This window comes from Eucalyptus grandis, chromosome 5 (assembly GCF_016545825.1).
Source record: "Eucalyptus grandis isolate ANBG69807.140 chromosome 5, ASM1654582v1, whole genome shotgun sequence".
Taxonomy (NCBI): Eukaryota; Viridiplantae; Streptophyta; class Magnoliopsida; order Myrtales; family Myrtaceae; genus Eucalyptus; species Eucalyptus grandis.
Genome location: NC_052616.1, coordinates 51088705 through 51113901, shown reverse-complemented (window position 1 = coordinate 51113901; position 25197 = coordinate 51088705). Strand labels below are relative to the sequence as shown.

General features: G+C 39.5%; 3 protein-coding genes across 3 annotated transcripts; all 3 read right to left on the bottom strand.

Moving 5' to 3' along the window:
- Positions 1-2782: 2782 nt before the first annotated feature.
- LOC104445555 (sugar carrier protein C) lies at positions 2783-6591 on the bottom strand. Its single transcript, XM_039312581.1, has 4 exons — positions 6294-6591; positions 5780-6102; positions 4301-4930; positions 2783-3451 (listed from the first exon to the last, which is right to left on the bottom strand). Exons 1-4 carry the CDS (start codon positions 6421-6423, stop codon positions 2972-2974), a joined length of 1563 nt encoding a protein of 520 aa, XP_039168515.1. The 5' UTR covers positions 6424-6591; the 3' UTR covers positions 2783-2971.
- A 7466-nt stretch (positions 6592-14057) lies between these two features.
- On the bottom strand, positions 14058-16104 carry LOC104445553. Its single transcript, XM_010059453.3, is given in 2 exon segments — positions 14058-14459; positions 14462-16104. Coding segments are annotated over 2 exon segments (1842 nt in total). The 5' UTR covers positions 15978-16104; the 3' UTR covers positions 14058-14133.
- Positions 16105-19117: 3013 nt separating this feature from the next.
- Positions 19118-24477, bottom strand: LOC104445552 (external alternative NAD(P)H-ubiquinone oxidoreductase B2, mitochondrial). The gene is given in 11 exon segments (XM_010059452.3): positions 19118-19565; positions 19662-19781; positions 20079-20200; positions 20288-20560; positions 21275-21379; positions 21491-21707; positions 22247-22497; positions 22753-22898; positions 22901-22958; positions 23308-23578; positions 24234-24477. Coding segments are annotated over 11 exon segments (1740 nt in total). The 5' UTR covers positions 24323-24477; the 3' UTR covers positions 19118-19477.
- Between the last annotated feature and the right edge of the window lie 720 nt (positions 24478-25197).

The following is a 25197-nucleotide window of genomic DNA, read 5'->3' as shown; positions in this document are numbered from 1 at the left end:
CTTCCAAAATTACTCATCATAGCTCTATAAACCTTTCTTTTGGTTTGGCAATAACAAATCAATTAGGCTTATCGATGGGATCTCTGCCTTATGGAAAAGGTATGCCATGTGGCAATCAGACATTTGAGCTCAATGAGCCAAACGACAAGCTTAATTTGGGAGAAATCTATGCTTCCAATATAATATAATTCATAAATACAATGGATAATAGAAACCATAAGAAATCTTATACACCATCATGTTGATTCATAGGTACGTAAATATCTGTCACTGAATAGAATGCCAAAGCAATTATTTTACATCTAGAATTATTTACTTCGAACAATACATCATATACAAAATGCCGTCTGATTTCATCTGTGAGAAGAAAAACTTTTTATATTGATTTGATCATCAATGGCAAGTTGTGGGTACGTGTTCACTTGAATCGTTAAGTTATCACCAATTAAACAATTCAAATATTACTACCCCTGGGTTTCTTGTATTTCAGAAGAAGAATGCATCAATATTCAATATGAAAACGTTAGTCCATCTCCGAATAACGATAATTAAAATTAAGGAATACACTTTCAATAACACAATATCTCCTTATTTATGGTCAAATCAAGGACCATATAATCTCATTCACTACTACTAAAACTAGCTAGAAGATTGGTTCCGAGTCGAGGTTTTTGCATTACCTAAGGCAAAGAAAATGCTCTACAATGTTGGGCATACGATGCATCAAAACTTGGATGTCTTGTCATGGAAGCAAGTGCTTGAACAATAATATAAAATAAACAAAATACAGTCTAATACTAAATTTATGTGGGTTGGTTGGTGAGACTTGCTTCACAGGGAGAGCGACATGTGATTCCACTATAAAATCAAGTGATGCAACATAAATTATAATTACACTAATGTCACTCAAGCACTGTAGTATTTCTCATTTCCCATTTATATATCTAATAATTTGCACAGTATTTAGCCATCGCAATTCCTTGCAAAACAATCTTTCGATCTCACAAAGTAATTCACAAATCTTATCAAGAGATTTGAATAGTTTCAACAATCTTGAATTGCTTTAGGTGTAATTCAAGGAGAAGCCATGCCTCTCTCCTTCACATAAGTCACGGAGCCCTGCTCTTACATATATGTAGCATTTGGATACAAAATAAATAAATAAAAATCATTCAAGGAGACATGCTCAAATTAGGAAATCTAGTTGAATCGGGCTCCTTTTATGGGCTCAAACTCAATACATATTTTTGACACACACGGCCCACATGGAGCAATGGAAACCACCACGTGAAATAAGTGCTTTTCCTTCATTCTCAGCACATATTACATGGGAAGAGATTGCATTCTCTTCTTGCAACCTTACAAAATGCACTATTTAGCACGCCCTATCTTTACATCGAGGACATCATCTCTTTACTTAGGTATTGGCCAAAAGCCGGCCTTCTGTCATCATCCACTCAACCAGTTTCGCAAGGACCTCGCTATATATACAGATGAGCTATAGTCCCTTCAAATCATAGGCTTATCGGTCTTATATTTAAATAAGAAATGGCTAATATTACGAAGAGTGCAGTTATCTTCTTCTTCCAAATATTGCTGAGGCTCTCACTCCTGCTTGCTGTTTCCATGGCTGAGAACAAGCTGATCGAAGGCGGTAAGGCTTGCTTCTCCCACACTTCATTATAAGAATTAGGTACAATTCCTAGATAGAAATTGCTTGGAAGGGTTATATTGATAACGAACTGAAGTATAAATCAATTGAGGAGACGACACGAGTCGTCTTAGCACTTGAGTTTTGTTATATATCCATGATCGTCGCTATATATTCAAGACACCATTCATGTTGAACTAAAGAAGAAAGGAATAGCAGCACGTGATTAACGCATCTTTTCGTCATGAAATTGAGCAATCGGGATCCTTGGAGAGAAGGATTTCGAGCTGGTGTGTGCTACAGCTTACGGTGTGAAAGGCGGGGATAATTGTACCTCCGTGGCGGAGACGTTCAGCTTGTCACCCGGCATCTTTGCAGATGTCAACCCCAACGTCGACTGCGATGATCTATTCCTAGGTCAAATAGCTTTGTGTTCAGTAGATACCGAGCTAAACCCTAATTCGTGGTGTTCCTGAAGAGTTTATCCAAGGAGGGGCTTCAATTAAACTACCTCCTCCACTTTAGGGTTTTTGCTTCTTGGTACTTTTGATTTATGTTTCTCAAATGTGAACTTGGCTTCTTCATTCGAGTGTGATCTTCTCCTCCCTTGTGTCTAGACTCTAATGAGCTTCGAAAATTACTCATCAATAGCTCCATAAACCTCCATTTTGGTTGATTAATGGCAAATCAATTCGGTTTATTAATAGAATGTGTGCCAAATAACGAGCATAAGTAATGAGAAATCTATAGAATCCGCTTGCAATTATACATGGTCAAATCAAAGGACTACGTCAATTCATTCAATACTACTAAAACTATCAGATGCGAGACTAAAAATTTTATCATGGTTAATCCCTCAATTATAGTAAATCGATTTTGTTTGGCCATGGAATTCTAAAACAAGTGACAAACCATATCAGTATTGCCACTTTTACTAATTTATCTTGATGGATTCAACACGATTGTTCTCCTAATATGCCCCTCCAATTTCGCACTTGGGTTTAGGACTTATAACCGACAGCTAAAAATGTCCTATTCATCTTCAATATCCACATTAAGGTGTTATAAATCATTTTGAATAATTATCTAAACCGTTCGTCACAAAATATCACACCAATAAGCGGCATCACATCTTTACACATTTTCCTTTCCACTTGTGGAAGGATTTATTCAGGAAACATCAGAAACTGGCTGTTCACGTAAGCAAATTCCAGAACAAAGTTTATCATCAAGACATCTGAAGCAATTATGATTATGTTCACCACGATCACAACGAGAAACAATGCAAAATGTTGTCCAAAATCACAAGTAATCCTTCATTCAAACCCGTTTCGGGTTCTGTCCGTCACCACCCAGCTCGATCCCTCCACTGGGAGAGTCGTCTTCGCCAACGAATCTAGCCCAGTACCAGTGCTTCTTCCACACCGTGCCCATCTCTTCGATCGGAATGCCCTTCGTCTCGGGCAAGAAGAAGTAGATGAATATGGATGCGACAAGCACAAAGAAGGCGAAGAACAAGAACAGCCCGAATTTCATGTGGCAGAGCATGTTGAGGAAGACCTGAGCAATGAGGAACGTGAAGATCATGTTGACCGAGACGTTTATGCTCTGGGCGGCCGACCGGATCTCCAAGGGAAAGATCTCACTCGGCACGAGCCACCCGAGCGGCCCCCACGACCAAGCGAACCCGGAGACGTAGATGCAGATGAAGGCCACCACAACGCCCGCATACCACTTGGGCAACTCGCCCGGAGTCCCATTCACTCCAAATTTCGCACCAATTGCAGCTGTAATGATAATCTGAACATGAATAGTATAAGTGCACATCTATATGCCGAGTTTTTGGGATGTACCATGATAAGGACCATATATAGTTTCAAATCTACAAAAGAAATTTATAACATGAGTAGTATATTGTTGGAAATGGTGATCCATTTTCTAGAATTTCCTAGAGTTGTTAAAGTACAATCTAGAATTCCCTAGACGAAGATTTGGATGATTAAAAATTGTGGCTGGAAAATGTCCAGCACGTAAGAAGCAAATAATCTCTGAACAAGTCAGAGATATGGTGGTGGCTGCAACATGAAGTCTACTCCGACAGCATTCAATCCGACAGCATTCAAGAGAAGTCCAGAATCTTAGTCGGTGGAAATGTCTAATATCAGAAGCTCCCTAAGGCGGTTGTACTTAGTCAGTGGAAATGTCTAATATCCTCTTCCATCAACACTTCTTTTAACTGTTGTAAAATTATTTTCATAAACTAGTAAAACTATCATTGTCCCATAAAAACTTGTGTTTATGCTTTAAACTATCCTATCTCATCCCTTATCCATCATCTACAAACTGTATCATACACTTGCACACAACATCCCTAATAAAAAACTATCATCGATATCTAAAACCATATTTCCACACACATAAAAATTTTAACATATATACTAAACATGAAGCATAAAAAATGATGGCTCCCATCAGATCTGGTGGTTAAAATTCATTTTAGTGTAATTGATAGGTTTCCTCAATAATATCCCCAATTGAGGGACTAATAAACAATGGATTGTTACGAGGTTTATGGACAACATGCCTAATGTACTAAACAAAATGATTGCAGAAGAATTTGTTCGTAGCAAAAGTCATCAGATCAAGTACCTGGCAGATCAGCATTTGAATTCCACCCTCTAGGAAAAGGATTCTCCTGCCCAATTTATCAACGGTGTAGATCGAGACCCACGTGGCGGCGACATTTACGAGCCCGGTGATCACGGCGGACATGAGGGAGGCGTCGCTCTCGAACCCCAGGGTGCTGAACAGGACAGGGGCATAGAACATGATGACATTGATCCCGGTTAACTGCTGGAAGAAGGGAATCAGTATTGACATGGTGAGCTGAGGCCTGTACTTCCTCTGCAAGAGATTCATCCAAGGGTGCTCCACCCGCTTCGATTGCACGCTCGCTGCTATCAGGTCGTTTAACTCCTCATCGACGTTCTCAACGCCGCGGATCCGCCTCAGCTCCGCCTTGGCCTTTTCCTGGTCGCCCCGCTCGATCATCGAGTTTGGGGTATCAGGGAGCACAAGGGACCCGATGGTAACAATGAGGGCAGGGACCACTGCTCCGCCGAGGCTCAGCCGCCATCCCCAACCGCCCTTGATCTTCGCGAAGAAGTAGTTGAGGATGTTGGCCACCAGGATTCCGACCGTGATGGACAATTGGAAGCCGATGTTGAGAGCACCTCTGTACTTGTAAGGGGCCATCTCAGAGAGGTAGAGTGGCACAGCCTGTTAAGTACATCCGAATCAGGCCAAGAGGGAGTGTCAAAGTCTGAATTTTCCTTTTCGTAAGCAAGCTTGCTTGTATTGCTTATCAATTAAAAAGCATCAATCAGAATGTAAAATCCTAATAAAAAATACTTAATGTAACAAACTAGTGAAAAAGCCTATCTACTAATCAGCCTATAAAAGAGAAAACAATGAATTTTCTAGAAAAAAAAAAAATTGATTGGGCCTAGATGAGCTTTGTTAGGCCAGGTCTAAGAAGGAAGTTGCTTGTCAAAAAGGCCCGATCGAACCTTCGCTGGCGATAGCGGAGTGAAACAAAAGACACTGACCACATCTTGAACTTGCAAGAATGCAAATCTGCAGTACGAAATGTGACATATGTAATGCTATCTCAGTATGCCACATGCAATGAGTATCAGATGGTATTCCTTTTTATATTTTGATCTAATGAAAGAGATGAATTGCTATCAATTAAAAAGCATCAATCAGAATGTAAAATCCTAATAAAAAGACTTAATGTAACGAACTAGTAAAAAATTGTATCTACTAATCAGCCTATAAAAGAGAAAACAATGAATTTTCTGGAAAAAAAAAATTGATTGGGCCTAGATGAGCTTTGTTAGACCAGGTCTAAGAAGGAAATTGCTTGTCAAAAAGGCCCGATCAAACCTTCGCTGGCAATAGTGGAGTGAGACAAAAGACACTGACCACATCTTGAACTTGTAAGAATGCGAATCTGCAGTACGAAATGTGACATATGTATCGCTACCTCAGTATGCCACGTGCAATGCATATCAGATGGTATTCCTTTTATATTTTGATCTAATGAAAGAGATGAAAATTGGTGACCTGATTGGCGAATCCGATACCGAAACCGAGGAGGATGCGCCCAACGATGAGCATCCACACGGCATTGGCGAACCCATTGAGGAGAGCGCCGACGCAGAAGAGAATACCGCCCAAGAACATGGACATCTTCCTCCCAAACTTCCTCGTCACGGTCGAAGCAACCAGCGACGACAAGAGAGCCGCCACGTAGAGCGACGAGGTGAACAGGGTCAAGGTCTCGCTGTTGTACTGGCAGTACTGGTTCGTGACCTTCTCCCCTTGTTGTGTCTCGTACACCGATGGGAAAAATTTCTTCAAGAACGGCGGCATCGACGTAACCCCACCTGCGATTACGAAAGGAAGACCGAATCTCAGTCTGATTATCAGACGCAGGTAAAAGACGATCGCATTGTCCGAACACAGACAGATACACACATGGCAAAGGGAAGAGGGCATGGAGAAACGTATAGAGATCATAGGCATGTTAGTCCTGATGGATCAACCGAATAATAATGCACGAAACCCATCTTTTTACCAGAGATTCCGATGTCGTAGCCGAAGATCAGACCACCCATGGCCCCGACTATGCATGTCACCAACACGTACGGCGTGAGTTCCCCCGGGTACTCCTTGCCGCCATTGGAGACCAATCCTGCCGCAGGCATTCTTTCCTCGCTCCTGTTGATTCACTGACGAAGGAGACGATACTGAATTGAGAATTGAGTAGTGAGAGATGGGGGAGATGAAGCCGAAAGCGAGGGAGGGAGAGGGTACTATATAAAGAAGGAATCCAAGGGCTCGTCGACTGTTATGGCAAGCAGCAAAGGGGTTAGTCATGGAGAGAAAACAGATATGGCTCTTCCATGCTTGAAATGGTAAGTAGGATCACTTTACAATTGGGCTGCCAAAAGCAGCAACCTCGGAATCCTTATCCTAAATCAATGCGTGAGTCATAGAGGAAATGTCGATCTTTAAATGGCCATGAAAGCAGCAAGTATCTTGCGCTAACCTAAACAAGGAATCATCGCAGGATCTTAGTCACCAAAAGGATATATCTGTAATCCTAATCCGTATCGATATTGCACGCTTCTTAATTTTCCCTATCTTCCCTTATTAAGAAGAAGAAGATAAAAGACTCAATGTCAATCCATTGTTGTCATTTCTTATGGTCCATCCTATTTGATACTTTAGAGCCTATTTTGAACATTTAAATCCAAGCGACATCCTACTCGAGAGAAGTTATGTAATGTATCTATGCATATTCGAATGAATCAGGTTGATGAGGTCCGTCATATGCATGTACATTCACATAGATTGTGAAATATTTAACAATTCAGATGGGTCTTCATGCGATAATATCTCCTTTCCACCGTCCTTGGCGATTTAATATTTTTCCACACTTGGTTCATAATAATCTTGGTAATCAATAGGCGTAATTGATTCCTGGTCCACTCTGATTGGTTCCCAATTTTTGGGATCGGGGACTAGACGGGGTAGTCTTAGGATTGAGAATAGGATCGGACCAACCGGTCAAGTCCGATCCTCTCCGGTTCAATGGAACCAGTCATTTAGCCAAAAAAAAAAATTAAAAAATTAAGGATATACTAGAGTTTTTACTATTTTAGGATTTATTGCTATTTTTCAAAAAATAAAAAATTATATATTTTTAAGAAAAAGAGTTGGTCCGGTCCCAGTCTAATTCGCCTCCGGGATCGGAAACCATATCGAAAATCATTGGTTTCATTTTTATGAAATTAGGAACCGTATCAAACTAGCCGATCTAGACTAGACGATTCCCGATTCAATTAGTCCAATATGCTCACCTCTAGTAATCGGCCATTCTTAGTAGGAAATTGAATATAGCTAATGGGGCGAATCGTCAGGGTTATCAATTATGACTTTTTTTTGTCAGTTATTAATTATGACTTATCTAGCCAGAAAAATCTCACTTTTGGATGATGTCCTTACAAGAAAGGTAATAGAAAGGGAAAATTACATTTTTGGTCTCTGTAGGTTTGGGGAGATTTCGCTTTGGGTTATTATACTTTATTCGGTTACAATTCTAACTCTCTTACTATTCGCCAGTGACAATTAAGTCCTTCCATCAAAATCACCATTCAAAATTCACCGGAAATTGCTGAGTGAGCACTGACTAAACACATGGCACCTACATGTACAAGCTTCTGAAACAAATTAACTTTTGGAATTCATACTTTTAGGAATGATCACTATCTTAAAGGTGGCATATTTTAGACAATTTATGACAATTTTTAAGATTTCATCTCAACATATGTTATTACTTATTAAACTATGAATAGTATATATAAAGACTGATACACATGCATATTGTGTATTACATAATAACCAACGTCATTTTATTCTTATTTGGAAAGGAAACGTAAAAAATAGCACTTAAAAATCTCATTGATCTAATGTTAAGAGGACTAGTATCGTCACTAAAATAGTGTACATCGACTAAATTTGAACAGTTCAAAAGTACAAGGATTAAATGTGTAACTTGGGCTTTGTATATGTAGACGCCATGTCTCATTTGTCCGTGCCGACAGGGCATATTAATTTCCTGCATATTTTGAACAGAAATATAATGGAAGGACTTATAAATGGAGAATAGTACCAGGACGAAAACTATAATCGATCAAAGTATAAGGACCAATAGCGAAATTCCCTCACATTGCGTGGATAGAAAAATGAAATATTCCCTAATGGAAATTTAATTATGGCGGATAAATGTTCGGGGTCTTTGGAAAATTTAATATACACGTCAGACTACATATGTGGATGTGGATGGGGAATATATGCAGGAAATCTGGAGTATCAATAAATACGAATTAAACCTATTAAATAATCATATAAAAGGAAACTATTATTTGATAATGCCACAAAAGGAATCTATGTCTAGTCTTGTCGGTCTGGATAATCCTCGGCCCAACTTTTGTCTCATGTTGATGTGTAATAAAGTGGGAGACAAAGATATTTGAGGCCAATCTTTATTATTATTATTATTATTATTATTATTATTATTATTAAGAAGAGCAATGTGAGATTCAAAGCTTTATCGAATATGGATATAGAATGCATACACTTACTGCAAATGACAGAATATCAAATTGGGACTACAGCTCTTTTTGAGGAAATAGTATTTCTAATAGGCCACGAAAATTTGGAGAAAATAAAATCCGTCTTAAGTTTGTGGCCTCTAGGGGTGAGCATGGTTCGAGTTAGGCCAGTCAACCCTCTAACCCTAGGACCAACCTGCAGAGTGTTGGTCCTCAATTTTTAGGACCGAGGACCGACTCTATTGAGCTTGGGACCGAGAACCGGACCGACTCAATGGGTTCGGTCCAGTTCAAGATCAACCCAGGGACTAACCAATAATTTTTGTATTTCATTTTTTGTATTCCTTAAAAAATGATTAAGGGCGAACTAACCCAATGAGTTTAGTTTGGTTTCAAGGCTAACCTAAGACTAACTAATAATTTTTTATTTTATTTTTTGTACTCCTTAAAATAGCAACCGAGGATTGTACCGACCAAATGAGTTCGATAATAAGAGAGGTTAGCTAAGAAAGGCAAGCGGTAAGGGTCAAGTAACATGAGCATCGAATGTCGAGTGAGGTGCAACAAGCCAAGCGAGCATCGAATGGCAAGCGGCACGAGTGACCCAAAGTGAGTAAGGCGAGTGTCGAGTGGCGAGAGGAGAAGTTGTTTCTTTTGATTTTTTCAAATTGAAGATTAAGATGACAAATAAGATAGAAGATAACGAATACTAAAGAAGAATGTCATAAGAAGCTGTTTATACATTTTTGGACACCGTGATAACTCCTCACAAAAACATTTTCCTCTTTCGTATATTATGACTATTGATGTCGTAAAAGACATTAGAAATCTAAGTTATTAAAGAACAATGTAAAATTACTTGAATTTCTCGCTAAAGAGTTGTTTAATGTTATTAACCCTATTTATTTTAAGGTTTTCTCTATATAAAAAAAACTATAAGTAATATATTAGATATATATATATATATATAGTCAGGGTTGATCCGAGTTAGATTGACTCGGAACTCTCAGGACCAATGACCAACCTACAAAGTGCTGGTCCAAGAATTCTAGGACCAATGACCGGGCAATCTACCTAGGAACCGAACTAGGACTAGGAGGATTGGGCCGGTCCAGGGTCAATCTAGGGTTGACCTTGAACTAATGCTCACCCCCTAGTGGCCTCCTCCAATTGGGAAGTGCACATGACGTTATTTGAAGAGCATAATGGCCACGTGGGAACTAAAGTCAAACTTTGAAGATTGACAGACACTTTTACAAGATTACAATTGAGTCTAATTTGTTTTCGAAAATTGCAGCGTCGCCCACAAATTTACAAAGTTAGAATTAGCACTTCCTTTACTGAAGGAACCCTATCATGTACTCAAATGATGTGGATATGAAATTAGATATTGTAAATGTATAATATCAATAGTTTATAGTTATGAAAGATAAATATATTATTTCTTTATACTCTTCCTTTAATTTTCGCAAGTTTATTTCACTTGAACATTTCTCCATAAATAAGTGATTTGGGACTGGTGGCAAGATCCCAACTTGTTCTTGTTTGTTTTAGATATTTTAAAAAGTTTTGGCTTAGTAAAGGACAGTCCTTCTTACACGTGGCAGCACATGGTTAGACCATGTCCTCCTGACTCTTCCTAACACGTGGCAACTGATCTATCGATTTCCTATGTCATAATTGCCACATTGTATAATCCTGTCGACCTTATTGACCTGACAATAAACCACAGAGAAAATTCTCCAACAAGTGACGTGATTACTTGCCACCTCTGTAGTTTACGTTTTGGTGTCATTTTTGTGAAATGCTAACCCTTCCCGAAGATCCATTTGGACTCCTCCGACTACAGGCATTCTTCTAACCTAGCTTCTTGTTTTTCTGTATTCACCAGTGAAGAAGACGATCGTAAAGTGAGGGTGAGTTGCGAGAGATGGAATGTACAGAGAATGTCCAAGGGCAAGATCATGAGAAAGAGTACAATATAAAGAAGGAATTTAAGGGCTTGTCTGGCATGGAAGAATGGTAAGTATCGATAGGATGATATAAGCACTTGAGTATTAATATGATGCATAGAGATAAGAAATGAGGACAATGAGTTGGACATTGGTCTTATCGTCTTATTAATGAGAAAGCTTGAGCCTTGCCGACTTGTGGCGAGGCTCGGCTCACCCGATCTAGCGAAGTCGAGCTCAAATCTCAACAGATCCGGCGAGCTAAGTGAGGTTTAGGCCTCACTTAGGTCGCCAGAGCCTTGCCAACCTCTAGTGACCTCGGGTAAGGCTTGACCTCATTGGAATCTGACAACCTCGAGTCTCGCCAGCCAAATCAAGAAAGACCAACTTTCACAGAGTTAAATCAAGGCTGAATGGAGGTTGCATTGTTGCCATTCAAGCCGCTAAAGAAATTGAATCAATGGAACTGAGGAAAAAATAATCAAACCAACAATTAAAATTATTGAGGAAATTTAATTGCAATTAATAGATCAATCAATAATTTATGTTATTATATTGTCTTTTGAAATGCTCAATTTATTGTGAAATTTTGTATTTTATTTATTTTATTATTGCATCCATGTTTGTCACAACAATCCCAATTGTGGCCGTCGAGTGGCTAAGTTCCCTTGGTACCCTACCGCAACATCTTGATTTATCATCGAAGGAATAGAAGAAAGAGAAATTTAAATTGACTAATTTCTTCTTCTTCTTTTTTCCTATGAAAGGAAATAGGGAAGTGACTTTTTTTTGTCTCAGCTTGTATTTGACACACGTGTGCTCCGGCGAAAGAAAAATTCATGTTGATCCAAAGTGCAACTTTTTTGAGATGGTCTAGGACGGGATTTTCGACGTGGACCAAACCAGCCATAACACATGCCCCTTGTCGGGTACTCGGCCACATAGTATTAAAATTTCTATTTGAGTTCATAAATGAAATAAGTTCACTCCAGGATGAAATTTTAATCATAATGATTTGCATGCGAGTATGTCTTATATATGATGGTGATTTCGCCATTTACAAAGGAGTTGCATAATTTATAAATTATCTTTTCCATTACTAATCGACTCTTTGGGATACTATTTTAAAAAAAATATCCTTTGGGTTTTATCATGACAAAACATTGGTGGCCTTCTACCAAAAAAAAAAACATTGGTGGCCTAGAATTATTTTTTTCTAAGAAGTCGCTTAACTTTAAATTTGATACAGGTTTTTATACAAAAAGGTAATTTAGGAGTTAGTTTATACACGTATAAAACGTCTAAATTTTACTTCAAAAATGTATTTAGATAGATTCCAATTTGTAGATAGTGCTACATATATTTAAATATAAAAATACGATTTAGCAAGCTACAATACTAAATTTTTGGCGTAATGAAAAGATTGATGATATTACGATTGTTAAATCTTTTTGAGCCAGCAGAAACATGCAGATTAAATATACTCATTATATATGGGATTGGTTGGAGGTGGATCCACAGTCCACTACAAGAAAATGAGCTGTAAGAGAAATTATCTAGGCATGAGTGATCATTTTGGTCAAAAATTGATTTCTCGAACAGAAATAGATTTTTTTATTTCTATTCTCGGATGAGTTTTTAAGCAAAAATACGCATTTGATAATGACACAAAATTTGTTCCTCAAAGAGCGGTGGACGGTGGGGGGACAGCTGCCACTTGCTAGTGGCGACAACAGGTAGTAGTGAACAATGGGCAACGGCAAACGACAATGGGTAGGCAGTCGGCTAATAGTGAAAATGAGTGACGAGAATAATTTTTATTTCTCAATTCCGTTCCGAGAATAGAGAAGTAGGAACATAATGAGAAGTAGGTAATTTTTACTTTTCATTTCTATTCCAAATCTATTTTTGAACTAAAAATTTGTTCAAAAAATAGAAAAAGGAAATTGCATTGCCAAACAGATTTATGTTCTAGAAATAAGTCTGAAGTAGAAAAATAATTCTCGAACAGAAATAAAATGGTTATCATGTGCGTTCTAAACCTTAATTATCAAAAAGACTACAAGAGATACTGCAAGAGATAGTGCGATATTTTGACATACCCTCCTAAATGACATGTGAAATTTGACGAATGAGAGGTTGCATATGCAAAATAAATTAAGACAAAATCTGGTTTAAATATCATATTAGATAGTACAACCCACAATATTAAGTTCTATGGGAAAAGAGATCTTATATACTATAAATATAAAGAGCATAGAAATCCGTAAATAAAATATCTGTGATAATTTAACCCAAAAAAAAAAAGAAGTGCTCAACAATGAATTTTGACCCAATTTTTTATGAGACCCGTTTTGTTGCCATTAGATTTGCAATTACAAATGTTTACCAATCCAAATATAGGTCGTCATAAAAATTGCAAACTCGTTTGCACAAGTTAGAAAATTAACATTGAATAAAGTGTTCGTCATTACAAGACCCATCCTTAGAAAACCAAATATGTAATTTCGTGGCTATTTATTTGTCTAGTTAATAATTATTATGATGTATCCTTTGAGTTGTTTCTCAAGATATTTATAAATGTAAAAAAAATGTAATAAATGCAATTATTCTCAGCTACAACTACAAGCTGTTTGTGTTTTGAATTTTCAAAAAAATGCGAGGAATCATCATACAATCATACAAACATAAAGAGGTAGTGATATGATTATCCAGAGTAGTGGATCCGCATCAAAGCCCCTGACCCCCAAATAATTTTTTTTTTTTTTTTGGTAAAGAAGACCCCCAAATAATTTATAGATGGCAATGGCTCATAAATTTTGCCCCAGCACATTAAATACAAGAAATAACCAGCAACTATTGTGGTAGCTTTTCTAGATCTGCATAAATGTTAAAAATCCAACCAAAAAATAAAATAAAATCATTCATGAAAATCGGCACACAAAATCTCATCTGACACTATTGCACATTGATATTATAGAAATAACAATATTTTTAAGGAGAAAAATTGCTAAGAATAAGAATCCGAATCAAGTCAAGTGCAAAATCAGATATAGATCACTAAAATTGTAGTACATAAAAATGGGTCAATATGGATTAAATAAATCAATTTAGATAATACTTATTTTCAACTCACCAAACCCGACTCAACTCGCCCATTTAATGCCTATTAAAAGTATAAATCCCGGTCTCATCGTGGCTTCTACTTTGCAAAATGAAATAACAAAAGAAAACAAAAATGAGGAAGTGTGAATGAAAATGCAGAGAAAATTTAAGCAAGAACAAGTTTACTAAACATAGAAAAGATGCGAAACTATACAAAGTGGAAATGGATATGTTCTTGGATTCAAGCATGCCAAATTCCACTCAACATGCTACGGAATTTGTTTGTGGACAGCTTCCTCACAAGCCTCTTAGCATCGGGAACCTCGTTCTCTGCCAGATTCTCTATGGTCTTCAAACACCCAGAATTGGCAATCTTCTTCCTTCCACTGCCACAGCTTGTCAACGACATCAATGCAGACAGCAAGAACTTTCTCCTAGCTGAAGGCTCCACCTCTGTCTCGAGCAAACGCATTAGGAATTCCATGTTCTGCTCGTCTTGAGCGAACCTCTTCCTGTTCTTTGGGATCGACACCATGCTAGAAAGCGCCTCGGCCGCCATTTCGCGGACTCCCACGACTTTGCGTCGAGGAACCGGACGATCTCCGACATGAAGCCAGCGTCACCTAGAGCCCTCTTAGCATCTTCCGATGACAACGTCCTGATCAGCTTGAATGCCGCCTTGAAGGCCAGTTCTTGGACCGAGGACTCGCGGGCGCGGAGGAAGCAGACTAGGACTTCCGCGAACCCGTGGTTCAACAGCATTTTGACACCAGTCTCCGAAGAGAAACAGAGATCTTCGATTGCCCTGAAAGCTACCTCCAGTGCTTTGGAAGATGACGGAGACGATGATAGCGGATTGAGAAGGCGCAATAGGGCGTGAAGTCCGCCTTCTTCAATGACCATTCGCCTTAAGAAATCATCCCCTGAGACAAAATCTTGCAGGAACTCGATTGAACTAATCTGCACGGTCTCATCTTTAGAACTTGCTTGCCTGAGGAGCACTGAAATCACGCCTTCTTCAAGCATGAACCTCTTGATCTCCAAAACCCCGGCGAGATTCCGCAGCACCCCACAAGCAGAGCAAATCAACTCTGCCTTGGTAAAGTCGGTGCTAGAAGAACATATTCTCAACAGAGCTGTGACACCGCCATGAGCGGAGACCCTCCATGCAATCTCTGGATCAGCAGTCAATTTCATCAAACACCTTGCAGAAAGTTCTTTGCCTGCGTCGCTGCCGCACTCCAAAATCCTAACCAGTGGACCAACAATCCCTGCGCCAATCACCACACCCCTGTATGAATCGAACCCTGCAACCACTGAGAGCACTCTTGCAGCCTCTTCTTGAACTTCCACCTCCAGAGAATCAAGAAAGCTGACCAAGAGGTGAATGATCTCCCCAACTTCCATGACCACCTTCACAAATTTCTCATCTTCACTAGCAACTTCGTGCAAACTAGCCAGAGCTTGCCTCTTTATTTCTGGGTCATCCTCAATCTTCATCCTTGTCAACAAATCCTTAACATAAAACCTCATGTGCTCCTTACGAGCCCCAAACCTCGGCTTTGAGACAACAATGGCATACCCATGAGGAAAAGAACCGGCATTGCACATCCCAGAGAGATTCTTGACATGGCAATGCAGCTTCGTCAAGACCATGTCCAAATTGCTCTGCATCAACAGCTTCCCACCGTAGGAACCAGCCATGCATTTCTCGGCAAGGCCATGACATTCCCCGACCGTGACCATCGTTTCTTGAACCATGCCTGAGAGCTCATCCCCCTCATCAGAGACGGCCAATGCAGAAGACATCTCCATGAGCTTGCTCCGAATGAGTTGCCATTTCACAGCGAAGACTTTGATCGAGCGAGACAGGGAGGCCAACGAAGAAACCGACTCGATGGCCTGCTTGCGGGTGGGGTTCAGCGTGGCCAATTCTCGGCAACTCTGTTCTTGGAGCGATTGTCTATGAACTCCTGCTGCTTCTCCTTCTTCCCCCATATCTGCATCTACTAGATGTTGTGGAAGGACATTCTGCAAAGTCAGTGTCTGCAAGTTGAGAGGGATAAAAGAGGATGACACTTTCATCTTTGGTTCTTGGAAGAAGCTGAATCGGAGCCTGTGCGTTCATTCATTGCTAGCACAAAGGCTTCTTGAGTACTTGGACTGGGGTGTCGTGTAAAAAAGCGACAGTTCATAAAACGGTATTTTGTCACCTAACTTCGAAAATGAGATGACTGGGACAGAGCCAATTTCATTACTATAAATAAACATATATCTATATTTATAATGCGTGCAATTTTGCTTTTAAGTAAACATGATTAAACTATGATTAAACCCTGCTGGAGAACAGCCATCGGTCCATGGGGAAAACCAAAGGGCTTCGAATTGCACGACAAGACCCATCGATTCTATACATTCATCCCTAGAGAAAACAAAAAGGCGACACATTTGCTCCCGCGTTCTTGAAGTGGAGAAACATCAATTGGAGGGAAACTTCGCAACGTTTACTTCTTTTTCATCACTGGCTTCTCGTCTTTCAAGTCAACTTTTTCGCCATTTACAGCTCCCACTGATCCCTCCGTTCGAGCACCCACTTGAAGATGTGATTGACAAAAGATGCATTGTACACTGCAAATACAAGGGTTCGGTTCTCATCAGCGAGAGACAAAAGCTGCGGGATTGATGCTAGAAGAGAGAGAGAGAATATTAGGAAAAGAGCGGATCAAATGCCATCATTCGGCTAAGCGACGTGGGACATATTGGAAAGTAACTTATATGCGTATGTAGCATCAAGAGACGGTGGGTAGAAGGTATAATGATGTCAATAATGTCTCATGAATTTCTTTCTTTTTTTTTCTTTTAGATACTCAAGTACCGATAATTGATTAATTAGTTTCTTGACATCGACAACAAAATAAGCGCATGAATTGCTTGCTTTCTCCTACAGTATCACGGGTCGATGGTGTGCGCTCGGCCACTGTATAAGTACGCATTGTCCAATGAAGAGAGAGAGAGAGAGAGAGGAGGACCACATTAACAAGTGACAACTTCAATATCCAGTATGCTGAGCCGTGGTGGGGATAAATTCTTCCAACCCCACGCCCATGTGAGAGACTGAGAAAGCCTCCTCGCTTGCCTTGGGACTATTTGGCCCTTCCTTCTTTAGGAAGTGAAACTTCGTGCAACTTTTCACAGTTTTTCAATGGCTTTTTACTGTGGACCGGGAAGTATGATCTTTTGAGTACAACTCAATTGGAATAAACATCGATACATTAATCACATCGATTTCAATGGTGAATCAGTGATTTGTTTTGTTTATTGCCATTGGGATTGCATAGTTTTAGTCCATTTTCTTTATCGGAGAATATAGATTTTACATCCGTGGACGTTTTTTATAGTAACCCTTGTTCTATGTTTGCTATCTAATTGTGATCGATTCCAGCCTCCATTCTTTTTTCTTTGCGTGGATAGATTTCTGTGATACTGAGTGAATGAGTATTCTTAGTAGAATGCTTATGGCATCGATGTCCAAATTCACTTCTCTATTTCATTTACACTAACAATTTTGTTCGCAGTTGTGCTATTACTTCTTTTTTGTCTTTACTACCCAATTACAATGACATTTTCAGTACCGCCAATGTTTTTAAATTTCCATTCAAAAATATGAAGGTATGAAAATGAGTATATAATTGTTGTAGAATTCAATATATATATATATATATATATATATATATATATATATATATATATATATATATATATATATATATATATAATTGACTTGATTCGGTAGAATATGTTTCGGGAAGGAGATATAATAGCTCAAGCTTAGAGTGCAGAAATCGCTTGTCTTCAAAGGGAAGGATAGCCCCCGTGTATCAATTTAACTATACATATCTATGTTCTGTTGGGCAAAGTTGACCCTATATGCTACATAACGTAGCAGCATAAGTGAGAATACATAAAGGGAAGAGATTATTACTTGGATTGGAAACAAGAGTATGAACCAACCAAGTGTATACTTGAATTATCTGTTGTAGATCCGGTTTTTACATGCTTGTAATCATTCCAATTTCCAACCGCTTGAAATTGACAATTAGCCAAAACAAAGATTGGGCATGGTGGGAATCGGAAAAGGGAAAACAAAATTATGGGAAGCTCCAATCTGAGAAGGACATCGTACTGGCAAGAACAAGAAATCCTAAATCTTGTATATGGAATGTAAGCAAGTCCTAAATCTTTCAATTAGGTCAATTAGGTCATAAAATTTTCAATTAATTCTATTAAGTCCTAGACATTTTTCACAAAGTGCATTCAAGTATTTGCAAGGAGAATATCCTAAAATTACTTATGTGTATATGGCATTTTTGAAGTACATTGTTCAAGATAATTTTAGGACTTAATTACATTTTTCAATAAAGATTCAGTACTAAACTCAATCAACTTTTTGGTGAATATTTAGTATTTGGTTAAGCCAATTAAAGGTTTGGAACTCAATTGCATGTACATAACGTTTGGGACTATGAACCGGCATGTAAGAAATGTTTGGGACTATGAACCGGCATGTAAGAAATGTTTTTAGATGGATATATAGAGCACAGGGTATATTTAACGTTGCTAAACTTGAGAGACTACATGTGCATGGTACGTGTTCTATTGTATTGGGTCAACCCCATCTACTATGTAAAATGTGTTAAAAAAAAAAAGTATAGTTGCTCTTGATTATACAAGTATAGTTCTATGCTAATTCTGCTTGAAAGAGTGGGGACTATTCTGCACATGTTGTGATGTTGCCCACACAAAATAAAAGCTGAACTGGTGGGGGCGTCTCTTTTGATGCTTCCAGACTACAAGATGTCGAGTTACAACGAGGCGGATAGACACTGGCCATGAATTGATGATTCGAGTGCAACATATTATCGGGATTACACACTCATTGCGAAAATCGAGTTTCTTTAGATCAAGTCAAAAGAGAGCCTCTCCCCACTTGAATCCTCTAGTTGCATTCATGTTGCAGCTTAGATTGTATGAATAAGTTTGTCATGCTGAGTTGCCTGGAAAGAACAAGATGCTTGCTCCCCTATTGGCGGTCTTCAATGGAGGCTATCCCCATTATACGTTCTCCATTGTTTGCTTTTTGAAGGATGGTGAGAACAAAGAAGAAATCACCAAAATGGTATGACAAACTTCGATTATTTTCTGATATTCGAGACTGATGCACAAAGTTGTTGAACTATATGAATTTATCACAATTCGTATTATATCATCAATTAGTAGCCGAACTACTTAAAAGTTGATAACATTGGCTGTCATCGAAGTAGGCGGTGCAATCTCAAGCAGAAACTTAAAAGTAAAATTCACCATCCAAATGAAAGGATGTCTCTCAAAAGAAAATATTTTGCAGCTTCAAGCGGTCAAGTTTATTTTGGTAACTTTATGCTTAGTTGGCTACCTAGGACGAATAAATCAAATGGGACCGTGAATAGAATTATAACAAGCAAAAACTCTTCAAGGTGGCTCTTAAAACTTTGAAACGCCCGTATGCCGCAGTCGTGAGGAGAAGTCCAGCACAAACTTACATAGCTTCAGATACGGCTCGAATCCCTCCCGAAAACGAAACGCCTCATCCAATCTGATATCACCAACATCCTTGTGCGCCAGCTAACTTGCTTGCTGAATTTCGCAATTAGCAAGGTTGAAATTAGATCGCCATTAAATGAATCGTGCTTGAAGGTAACATTTGAGAGAGAGAGAGAGAGAGAGAGATACCTTGCATAGACGGAATACCAGAGCCATTGACTACTGTGGCCAATTGAGACCCAGTCACCTGGAAGTTGTGCTGCCGTCTGTTCGCCTCCCAGAGGAGCAAATTGTCCTAAATGCTTGTACCTTCAGGAATCCCAAAACGCAGACAGAGTCAAGCATATGAAGTTGTTCAACATCTTAAAACAATTCTCAAAAGTCAAAATGTAATTAGTTTTAGAGAATAGTCTTGGAGAAAGGTTATAACCACACAGGTACGTCCTATTTTTTCTCTGAAAATGTAATCAGAATAAGCTTAATTTCCTACATTTGTATTCCTAGGATTAAAATTTGATATCAATAATTCTTCATGAGATGGACAAACAAGAAGGAGCAATTTTCTTAAAGTTCACAGATGGGATACTTCAGCAAACTTTTGCGTACCTAAAAGGACGGAACCGATGGCGCCCCTCTCCTCTGAACCGGAGAGGACCTTCTGGATATTTCTCACACTGCTCCATCCGGTTAAAACAATCAGCAAGATAGGCACCTTGCTGTGCCGCAACCTGTGTTCATGTGGCAGATTCAAGGAAAACCATAAGTAATCTAAACGCATCATCCAAAAAAGTTTTGGATCTTGACTTGAGCTATACCTGCGCTGTTGCTGGAAGATTTTTCATCTGAGAATCCACCTGGGAAAGAGCCGAGGTAAATTCTGCAATATCTAATTCGATTGATTCCTCCTTGACATCCCCCTTCGATTCCTTCAACAGATCCACAACGTCTCCTAATTTCTTGTTCTTCAGGTACAGCTCCACCTGAGGGTATCTTTCACAGATGTCAGCAATGACCTCACGAGCTTCTTTTGCAGTCAGCGTCCCTGAATTGTCCTTATCTGCCTTACTAAATATAGCCGCAATATCTTCCTGAGAACAAACAATCAAACAAATTGTCACGCCCCCCCCTAGATGGAGTTGGTTCCGTTAAATCTGTCACTACATCTGCATTTCTTAGTGTAAAGAGAAATACGCCATGACTGGTAGTTAGCTGATTAGCATATTTAGTGGAGGCCCTATCTTTAAGTGAACGTATTCATGTTCTCTAAACTCAAATGAAATCTCCAATTTCTGCCCCTGCACAGTACCAGGACATAACCTTTTCAATAATTTCCTGGAGCAACCTCTTAGCAATTCAACTGAGAAAGCCAAAACAGAAGAGTGCAAGTTATTAAGCACTCAGATTGATCAAATTTTAACAGAGCACACTGAAGCAGATGCTGAACAGCAAGTGTTGAAATTTGAAGAACTGACAGAAAATGTGGTGATTATCCTTTCATAATGAAATTTAAGGCACTGCAGACTGGCTTCGGCCATTATGTACTGTGACGAGATGACTTGGATAGACGTCAAAACATTTTTGCATTAGTAAAGTGCCACATGGAAAATGGGTGTTTACACTTTGAAGGAGAGTTTACTCTTATCATTCAGAACAAAGCTTTTTCTACGTAGACAAATGGTGACATGTCAACCTCAGCACCTTAATTTATAAGGTAGATTGACAAGTAAAACTCCTAGAATGAAATGAAAGAAGCCACATATAACGTGAAAGAAATGTATTAGAGAGCTATATAGGAACTTTACCATGACTTTTCGCTGATTAATTGTGGCACAATCACCAAGTGCATATATGCTATCAGTTTGCTCAACACGAAGCCATTCATCAGTTGCCAGAGCGCGTCTGCTAGCCTGTCTCACCAAAATGTTCATCCAAAATAAATAATTCACACAATAATATAATTTTATTGTTAACTTAAAGGTAACATAGACTATAAGCAGACAAATAATCATATGAGGTACCTGACCAACTTGCTTCATGAAATCTCTTACTACAGGCCTTTGCCCAATACCAGTTGACCAGACAGCCATACCATAGGGAATAGAAGATGCCTCTCCAGTCTTCTCTTTGGTAGAAATTTCCTTATCAGTTACTTTCACAACCATTGACCCTGTTTTTAGATTGATTCCCTCTCTTCGGAACTTGGTCTCAGCAAATTCTGTGATTCTTTTGTCAAACCTGCCAAAGACAAAATGTCTTTAGAATGCTGAACCTTGGTTGAATTATGAGGCCAATAAAACTTCCAGTATTAGTAGGCATATTACTCTTTCAGCTTTCAGCTAGCCAAGAGAGAGGTCACTCTATCATTATAAGATGTAAATGTTGCAATTTTTTAACTAATGAACAGAAACAATCCCATCGATAAATGACGTATGCCATGCCTAAGGCATAAAAGTTAGCATCCTCAAATTGGCAGATATTCCGTAACGTAATCTTCAACTTAAGAGGCAAGCATGATAGAGACAAAAAATAGTTTAGACTAGAACACATATCTACAGTTGATCAAACAACATTTTTTACAGTATGCCCTGATTCTGGAGAATATCCATGTAGTGATAGTTGAAAGTGCGGAACCACACCACCCCCCAAAAAAAAAAAAAAAAAAAAAAGATGGATGAAGAAAAATTGTGTAGAGACACTAGATAGCTTGTATGCAATTACACTTAGAAATAATTGCTTCACCAAAGAAACAACATAGAGAAGTATCAAGTAATTACATGTTCAAGATATGATCAGCTGCCTCCAGAAGTGTTATATTCACTAACTCCTTCACCCGTGGATACAATTTCACTAGATCCTCATTCACAAAGTCATAGAGCTCTGCAGCGAACTCCACACCTGTCGGCCCACCACCAACGATAACAAAATGAAGGATTCTTTTTCTCTCTTCATCACTTAAGTTTGGTAAGCTCGCTCTTTCAAAACAGTCGATGACACTTCTTCGAATTTCTTGAGCATCCTCTACTTCCTAAAAGATCAACATGGAAAAAAAAAGGATCATAAACTCCATTCCTGGTGCAGTAACTAAAATTCCAATGGCAATTGCTTACAGGCATCAAAACTTTAGTGCCGTTTATTTCACACACCTTACTATTTGAAAACACACAAGAATCTCCAATCTATTAATGCTTATAGTCAGTTGTGCCCGTAGTAAAAAATAACAACATGGTACTGCTTTATCTTTACAAATCTAGGTGTATGTAGACAATTACAGGAAGCTTACCTTCAAGAACTTGCAGCTCTCCTCCACCCCAGGAATAGTAAATGTGTTGGACCGGGCACCAATGGCCATAACGAGATAGTCATAGTCAACAACAAATTCTTCTTTTCCATTCAAATTGGTTCCACTACTAGTTCGACAGTAGACCCTTTATTTTCTGCATCAATCTTGACACACTCGGCTTCCCAGAAACGGATGTCTATATTTTTCTGCTTGAAAAAAACAAGACAAACAATGTTAAGCTATCGCCACTAAAAACTCAACAGTTACTAATAAAAGTCTGCCCATCATTTCAGAAACAGGTGATAAGATGTTTACAAATGATGTCAAAGTCCATCAAAAACACCAAACCCATAAATGAGGGGCTTTGATATATCCCCCAGGCTCATTAAAGATATGTCAGATAAACATTTCTCTAGTAACTTATCACATAGACCACTCCCACTGAACCTATCTAATCCTCAATAAGCATTCCAAATAAGAAATTCACGTGCAAATAAAACATGATTTAAGGCGATCTTCTGATAGTCTAATCTTATTACAAGAGAGTTCTATTACCTTCCGAACAATGTTCCGAATTGGTTCAACGATGCTACGAGCTTCCACCGTGCCACAAGTAACGCTCGGCAACAGAGGGGTAAATGCAAAGTAATTATGAGGCGATATGACCTGGATGTCATAGGTGGGATTCTTAATGTTCCTTAAAAAAGATGTCCCAGCCCAGCCAGTTCCAAGTACCACCACCCTCTTCTTTTTGCTCTCTGCTTCTACTGGCACAATTGCTTGTCCACCTGAGTTTGCCTCCGCATACGCGACAAGCCCTCCTCCACTGAACAAATCATAACAGAAGAAACAAGCCAAGAAACTCAGACATTGAATGATACGCTACATCAATCCATCGGTAAAAGAAAATATGGCCTCTTCTCTTTCTGCTCTAAAACAATCCTACCATTTGTAATGAAATTGGCATCCGACGGGGTTTCATGTACAGTGAATACGCAATGCGCTTGTCATTCAAAGTGCTCAACACAAATCAAGTTTCTGATTCGGACTAAACTATACTGCTTACAAGTACTTCAACCTCAGATCCGGGGAAGCAAGATAAAAGCATTCGCAATACCCTATACCGGCGCGAGACTTAAGAATTTCATACCAAATGATTGTAAGATGTATACTTTGCTAAACACTACGGCAAGCACCACGCTGCGAGGGCGACGGCCAGAGCCCCTGCTCGGTCCATCATCGCCTCTCCCGACATACCGACGAAATTCATAGATCTCCGCAAAGAATCTAGCATTCCTCAGCCTCACTTTCGACAAATTCAAAGCGACAACACGGCTAGTTACGTTCCACGCCATCCACAGTACACAAGAAGGAAGATGCAAAGAAAACTCCAAAGCCACGTCCAACCGAACATCCCCACGTTTCACGGGAACAAACATGAACCGACACGGCGGGAAAAGCAGGGGAGGAGGGGCGAAAACCTGACGGCGAAGAGCACGACGATCTTGGAGAGGGAAGGGTGGTCGTGGAAAGCGCGCGAGAACCTCTCGAGCACCGTCGAGCTCCTCATCTTTCCCGGAGCTCCGGCGGATCTGGAGGCGGACTTCCGGCGATCTTGGAGAAACAGAGTCGTTCGAAAAACAGAGGAAGAGAGAGAGCGTCAAAAGTCGTGGCGATCTTTCCAGGCGCCTTTTCTTTTCTGGTTGCGTTGCGCTTGTTCAGACTGAATTTCCAACCTTTCCTTCCTTCTTCGATTAGTTTGCTGTCATTGACTTGGCACTCGACGGCGGGCGCCACGTGTCCCTCCGCTGGCGGAGTCGTGGCTTTCGTGCTCTCTCGCCTCAGGTTCGTGACGGTGGGGCGCGTGCGTGGGGTTGGCTTTGATAATCGGACGGTCGTTGACGGCCGGATATCTGGCGGGCGGGCCCCGCCCCCCAGCGGGACGCGCACGCGGGGTTGGTTCGTTCGTTCGTTCGTCGGACGGCGCGGTCTTTCTGGGCCGCCTGATGCGAATCATGCGGTGCACGTGCGCTCGCGATCGGTCTGACTATTATTATATTAAAAATGTGTACTGCACGTTTCGTGTTCATCAAGAAAATTACGATGCCCTCGCATTCTGAATTTTTCTTGATGTTTAATTGACTATGATTTATTAAATTTCACCGCCCTCGCTTTCTCTCTCTTCATTCACTTGCAAACCCGACATTGCCTATTTCGTTTTTTTTTTTTTGACAATTTAGTGATAAAAGTGTTAAGATTCTATCGTCCCGAACAAATCGTGACACGCCATTCAAAAGCGCCGCAAACCAATTAAATTAAGGCAATTTACATGTACGAGTAGTTTTAATCTTAAAACATATCAGACATTATGACAAGATTCAAACAAGTGAATTTTCAATTCTCGAATTAAAAATCTCTAAATCACCCAATGAACTAGCATTGACC

Excerpts from the sequence above, each read along its gene's own strand:
- LOC104445555 (XM_039312581.1), bottom strand. The coding sequence starts at position 6,423 with ATGCCTGCGGCAGGATTGGTCTCCAATGGCGGCAAGGAGTACCCGGGG. Across the intron at positions 6,103-6,293 it reads CTACGACATCGGAATCTCTG|GTGGGGTTACGTCGATGCCG; the intron begins GTAAAAAGATGG and ends TCGTAATCGCAG. Across the intron at positions 4,931-5,779 it reads GTATCGGATTCGCCAATCAG|GCTGTGCCACTCTACCTCTC; the intron begins GTCACCAATTTT and ends TGTACTTAACAG.